General features: G+C 36.0%; 1 protein-coding gene across 5 annotated transcripts in view; it reads left to right on the forward strand.

The window, feature by feature from the left end:
- MYEF2 (myelin expression factor 2) overlaps positions 1-6,546 on the forward strand; it is a 29,710-nt gene extending 23,164 nt beyond the window's left edge. For 4 of the 5 annotated variants that reach the window (XM_040620659.1, XM_040620661.1, XM_040620662.1 and 1 more), the window contains 2 exons: positions 40-91; positions 6,355-6,546. In XM_040620659.1, the coding sequence (XP_040476593.1) occupies positions 40-91; positions 6,355-6,518 (216 nt within the window). In that variant the 3' untranslated portion in view covers positions 6,519-6,546. The remainder of the gene's footprint in view (positions 1-39; positions 92-6,354) is intronic. The other variant, XM_040620663.1, reaches the window with a different exon arrangement.
- The last annotated feature ends 533 nt before the right edge of the window (positions 6,547-7,079 follow it).

The raw sequence follows: 7,079 nt of genomic DNA on the forward strand, positions 1-7,079 counted from the left end.
TCTTTGTATATCTGTTACTAATACCTTTTTTCATTCTAGCTGCCTTTTGACTTGACTTGGCAGAAACTAAAAGAGAAATTCAGTCAGTGTGGTAAGTATGCTAATGACTGCAGACATGTTAATATTGATTATGGAGGAAAATTTGATTATAAACTTTTAAACACTGTGTTTAGACCTCACCTGTCCAGATGTTTGTTCCTGGATAGTACGACAGGTCTAATTACGCTTCAAATAAATTACCCTGCTGTCCTCTGACAGAGCAGTGCAAATTACTACTAAATAATAAGATTCAGAGTAGAGCCTGTCGTCTTCTGCGGATAAAGTAAGGGCTTGTTTTATTACCTGATTTTTAAAAGGTTAATACATCATCGTTTGCGTTTAAAAAGACTTTTTTCCTGTGGGAAATATTAATGAAGGGTATGTTTATATCCTTGTTTGTAGTGTAGTGCAGTGCATTGTCAACCTGACCCCAAAATGCTGACATCCAAGTGACGTGGAGTCATTAGATGAGACCCATTCTGCACACTGTTGCCTGTACGACACAGGAAACTTAGCTGATAGCATAGAGTCCACTGCACGGAGTTCCTTAGACAGGTACATTCTGGTGGCCCTTCTAGCCCTTTTATAAACTATTCTTGGCTGTGCTGAAGCTGTCTGTACAACCTTACTGTGTTCATTAGGTCTGTAGAAGATCAGGTGGTTTTATTACTTTAAAAGAGGGCGTTTTTCTTGATGAGAGAATTAGCGTGAGTGGAACAACATAACAGATTTCCTGTCAGTACTTTTCTGCTGTTGCATGGTATCCCAGAGACTGTAAACACAGCGGTAAGCTATTGAGGTGGCATATAGTGATGAAAAGGGACATTCAGTTTCTGAGAGTTGATGGAAAGTTAGGAGTATTTGGAATATATCTTTAATTTTTTGGGATCACAAGGGGAATGACTTCAGTATTCTCCCACAAAAGTAGCCTTTGGCTACTATCATAAAGTGGTAGTGATCACTTCTGACCAAAGTGATCACGTGGCTATCATCTGCTGTGTTCTCAGAGTACTTTATACCCAACTCCCGTAATAATCTGCTCACATGTTTTCTTCCGTCCTAGATGGAGGCTCTTGAGGCAAGAACTGTCATCTTTATTCTAACAGTTTTCATTGCGTTCGTACATATAGTAAGAGTTTATTAAGTGTTTATGAGTGAGTTAAGCACTCTGAGCAGATCTTACTCATTTATTCAGTTATTTACTCATTGAATAAATCTACAAATACTGTATTTTTGGCAGTCTGTTTGTCTAAATTAGAAATGTGAACAAAGAAAGATATTATCCCTCCTGCGCTCAAAGAACGTATAGAATGAATCTGTCTAGGAGGTTCTTTTTGACTCCTTTTGTTGATCTTTCTTTTAAATATCTCATATTTTATTCAAAGAAGAGAAACTTAATACATTTTTTATTGTAAAAAAGTTACTGAAAATGAGTTAACTACTAAACAGGGAGAGCTAAGAGAAACCAGAATTGTAACAGTTTTGCAGTGCTGGTAACATTGGTAGGAGTGAGAACATGTACCAGAATGAGGAAGCAGCATTTGGCCCTGAATCGCAGACTGCGGAGGAGTGAATGTATTAGGGCCTTAGTGAAATATGTCAGATGAGGAGCGGTGGCAGCAGGTGTAGATGATCTGTTATAGTTTCAGTAGGAAAAAAAAAATCTCCAAATGAGATACATGACATTATTTTTAACAGTAGAACTGAGATAAAGGACAAAGTGGGGCAAACAAATGACACTAATGAAAATGTGACCTATACTGAGTTGACTTTTATCACATGTAGGCATATTTCTTTTTGAGGTCAGACGTGAGCAAGGCTTGCAGCAAACTTGAGGTCTTTTGGTGGGCTTATTGATGGAGTGGCATTGTTTTGATAGGACATCGGCAATTCAAAAATAGTTTCTGAAAGGAAAAAAATAGTCTCCAAATCTACACTTAAAAAAATGTGTACAGCATTTTAGCTGATAAAATGGTTATTATTCTTTACTTTGCTATTTTTGCTCTCTTATGTCCTTTTTTTGATCCGTCTACAGTATGAGAGTAATGATTTTTATTTTATTATATTGTAAAAGCTTTTGACTTTTAATTTATATTAAAATAATACCATATTTAAACAATTCCCTACCATCTTCCTGTTTTTAACCTTGAACTGCTTTGATGGGAAAGAAAATAAGTTATGTAATAAAGAATTAAGTGTTCAACTATTGACAGCTATGGAAATTATCTGGTTTGTATGAATGAACCATCCATTTTTCTGCCATGTCCCTTTATTTATATATTTTCAAATCTTAGAAAGTTTTTTCTTTGTTAATATGGGAAGTTTCTTTTTAACCTGCTGGAAGTCAGTAATGACCTCTTTCACAGTAAAAGGCAGGTTTTTGTTGTTGTTTATTTTCCTCCTTGAGCCCAAAATGAGATAAGTGTATACTCCTGGTTGCTTCTTAATAAGAGTCTGGTGGTACTCCAGGCATCTTCCCTGGGCAATATCTGCCCGTAAGTGGCTCACTGGCAAGCCCTCTGCTTATTAAAGGTCTATACAGATCTTCCTCGACTTACGATGGGGCTGTGCTTAACCTACTGAACACCAGAGCCTCGCCTAGCCTACCTTAAACGTGCTCAGAACACTTAACATTAGCCTACGGTTGGGCAAAATCCTCTAACACAAAGCTTATTTTATAATAAGGTGTCTTCTGCCCAGTATCATGAGTGTCATATCGCATATTACTGGCTTGGCAAAAGATCAGAATTCAAAATTCAAAGTACCGTGTATCGCTTTTGCATCATCAGGATGTCAAAAAAATTGTAAGTCGAACCATTATAAGTTGGGACCATCTGTAGTGGTTAACTGTCCTTGATCGGGCAAATCCAAAGGCCCTAGAAAGTGTATTTTAGGTTATGCTACCTTCAGTACATTTCCTCAGCTTTTATAATGGAGCGGAAAATGTGTTCAAATATCCCCAAATATGTAACAAGATGAGAAATAAGTGACTGTAGTAAAAATGGATCTTTTTTTATCCTACCCTATGTAATCCCTCAGTGACCTGCATTTTTAAGAAGGCTGAGTATAAATAAATTAACTGATTCATAAGAATTGGACCCCACATTAGTTTAAGTTGTGCCGATGGGGTCAAATATATATAGTCTTTCAAACTTGCTCCCATATATACTGTCCACTCTCACTGTACTTTGACTTTCTGGCTCAGTATGACGCAGGACCATAACATTTTAGAACTGCAGTGCAAGGAAAGCCCATTTAATTATTCTTCCTATAAACCAAATAAACAAATACAACTTTGTTTCACACATTTCCATGCTGGAGTTCTAAATCAGTATGCTTGTTAACCGGATGGAAAGTAGGGACTTGTGGTAGATTTTATTTACTAAAGCACATGCTGCTTCAAGAGTGACTAGTGGACTTTAACTCTGGAATAATTTAATAGTAAAAAATAATGCAGTAACATTAAAAATAATATACAAAGAGCATTCATTGATAGAGTCACTTTCTTTTGTTGGTAAAGAAGCACTAAAGCTTTGTTTTTTGTCCCTTATATCATAATTATGGCTTCTTGTAGAATATTTGATTTTGCTTTTTTCTCGTTTCTATGTTACAGCTTCACTTTGGTAGTAGATTTTATTGGAACGTTTATTCGTGCTTTTAATTTGGTGTATTTTTAGATATGCTTTTATATCAGCATTTCCCAGAACATACCCCAAGATAATAGGCTGGATTAAATAAAGTGAAAAGTTTTGTTTCAGTGTAGGATAAGTCAGTTTTATAACTAGTATATGTAACAGCAATATGTTTGGTTATTCTGTGGTACTGATTTCTCATTGCATACTATTTTGTCCCATACTGCTGTTAAAATAGCAGTTCTATTTTTGTTTTTCATGGAATCATACAAGATCAGTAGATATTTAAGTCATTTAAGAAAGTCCTCAAGAGCATGTAAAAATAGCCAAGGAGATCTGATTTTAATTTTTTGAAACTAAATTTTTTTCTCCTAAATTGTTTATCTTTAGAAAAGTAAATTATCTCAATCGGTGTTTTTATGGGATTAAGAAGAAACTTAGAAAACATGCAGCTCTTTCTGGTTCTGTGCCTAGTGGGGATTTTTGGACAGTCTAACCCTGAAACACAAGTATCTGTAGGCCATTTTCTGTAGCGTGAGTGTCCAAACTGTAAGCATGTTGAAGCATCTTGGCTGAGAGACCTTGTCAAATTGAAATGCCGTGAGATCATTGTGAGTTCAGGAACTTGGGGGTCTGAGTGTTGATTCCTAAATTGAGAGAGACAAGAAAAAGAGAGAAACATGTCTTGAAAGATTAAGACATGAGATAATTACATATTTTCCTTTGACGTTTTGAAGGTTTCTCGCTTGAGTTTTATTGCTAATAAACCTATGATGGGATGCTTATGTTAAGAAAAGCCCTAAGTTTTTTATAAAAGGTAAAAGTAGAATAAGGAAGAACCTCTAACTTTAAAAGCCCTGGAAAATTCTCTATAGTCTCCTTTGGAATCATTGTACAGTGCTGCCATTTACCAAGGTATGCTTCCTTAATGAAACTTCCTTTTTTCAGGTTCCGGCATTCGAGATATTAAGAGGACTCTGGAAATTGCTCTGCATCTATCTTTAAAGCTTTTTAAAGTTTCATTTTAGGTTGTTTATTCGAAAATGATTTCTGTGTTTTTTATTTTGTTTTAACCAGTTGTAGGTTATATATTGTTTGGATCTTCTTTAATCATGATAATATAATTTTTTCTGGGGATTAGTCTGTTTTAGAAACAGTTAAAGGCTGCCTAGCTTGGGTTACAAGATCATGGTTTTGGCTCACTATGACTTTTATTAACTTGGACCATTTAATTAGTATTGAGTGGGTGAGTAGTTGACCAGCAGTTGGTTTAAAACAATGCAGTAATGGTGGGATGGGAAATGGATGAAAAAGAAGTAGAAAAGTAGTCCAGGATGTTGTAGATAAGAAAGCACTCAGATCAAGATTTAAACAGAAAACAAACTTTACTACTCATGCATTGAGATTAAAATTGATCCTGTCACCTGGAAAAGGGCTTATGCGATTTTTGATAAGCCCTTTGCTTTTATTGTCCCCCTCTTCCTTTTTAGTCCCTTTATAGGACTAAATATGTTTGGCTTTCTAAGTTTGTTGCCAGGCTAAAATTAGCCCATGGTGATTTGGCAATTATGTAATATTCAAGGAAAGGAAATATGGTAAGTAGGCACACAGCTCACCCAAACCTGTGTGGATCAGGTGATAATACATCCCAGTTTGCCTGGGGATAGTCTCCCTTTGCATCCGTTATTTGTGTGTGATTACTAACTCTCCATTTGACTCTCTAAAGTGTTCTAGTTTGGATGGTGGATTTTTATGGACATTTTACAATTTGATAAATGATACTGATTTACTCAAATACCAGTCTCTAGAGTCAGCAATGATATTAACTGTATATGGAACAATTGTCTGGTTGTCTTCCTCCTCTTTGAAGCTTCTCTGAGGTTCTTCATGTTCTTACCATCACTGTTTTATTGATTTAAATCTGTGATATCTCTTCCATGCCTATTTCCGTAACCCATTTGGTGCCACTCTTACACTGGAGTTCAAATTGTGATGTTGAATAAATAAATGACTTTGGCACTGTGGTTGATAAACAGAATTAATGGGGCCCTTTGTGGCCTGGCAAAAATTAAAATTCTGGGCAGTTGCTACTATTTGTAGTAGGAATGAAGGAATGAAAAGGAGGATGAAAGGGAAAGAAGAGAGATTTGGGAGATTGAGCAGAAACTGACAATTTTTTCTAAAACTAATTTTGTTTAAATTTATAAGTTTATTATTGGGCATGGTGCCTTGGTGGCATTTTGTGCTAGTTTGCCATATTGCAATAAAATTCACTTCAGAGACTAAGAATTTTTTTTTTTAAGACTTTTTTCATTTGAGAGAGAGAGAGAGGGTGTGTGTGTGCACACAAGCTGGGGGAGGGGCAGAGGGAGAGGGAGAAGCAGGGAGCCTGACACGGGGCTTGATCCCAGGACCCTGGGATCATGACCTGAGCCAAAGGCAGACACTTAACCAACTGAGCCACCCAGGTGCCCCCATGTATGTATTTATTACTTTGTATGAATTGCGTTATAGTCAGAATATAAAATGATGAGAATAATGTTTATATGATGTGTTATTTTTAAATCGTTAATGTTTTTAGCCAGTTATGGATCATTTCATTGGCTACGAGGAATTTCAGACCTGTGCAGTGAAATGAAACCCAGTTAAACTGACTAGTAATTCTGTAATTTGTCTTTTACAGGTCATGTAATGTTCGCGGAAATAAAGATGGAGAATGGAAAGTCAAAAGGCTGTGGAACGGTCCGATTTGACTCCCCAGAGTCAGCTGAAAAGGCCTGCAGGATAATGAACGGCATAAAACTCAGCGGCAGGGAGATCGATGTTCGCCTGGACCGCAACGCGTAATTTCAAACCCCGGTTGGAACATTCTTACATCTGTGTTGCCGAATCTCCTAGTAAAAAGTCATTTTTTTAGTAATTCCGTATGCTTACAAAAGCTGCAAAAATGAACTTTTAAAAACTCCCACCAGCTTTTAACAGTATAGTGTTAAATATACTGTGATTTTTGTTAATCTCAAGTTTGGGTTTTTAAAGACAGCAAGTCGGTCATTCAGTTTAAATGAATGGTTATACTGTTTTTAATGAAATAAGCCATTTTCTTGTTACTTTCAGTACTACAGAGTGGGGTTGGTTTGTTCAAGTTTCCTCAGCTTTTATCAACTTATTGTAAGGTGAAACATAGATGATTTTTTCAAAACTTCCGTTTTATATATGTAATTGTCCTTGAAAAGAAAGGGCTCACACAAATTAGGATGTGATTTTGGTTGGTTTTAAATTACTTTTCTTTGGTGATAAAAGTATTACTGTAAGTAAGTTTTCGATTCTAAAGTTCAGGATATTTTTTATTTCACTTAAATGATGAAATGGAGTTTTCCTTCTCTTCCCTCTCCCATCATTCACATTTTC

The sequence above is a fragment of the Ursus maritimus genome, unplaced genomic scaffold (assembly GCF_017311325.1).
Source record: "Ursus maritimus isolate PB19 unplaced genomic scaffold, ASM1731132v1 scaffold_35, whole genome shotgun sequence".
NCBI lineage: Eukaryota > Metazoa > Chordata > Mammalia > Carnivora > Ursidae > Ursus > Ursus maritimus.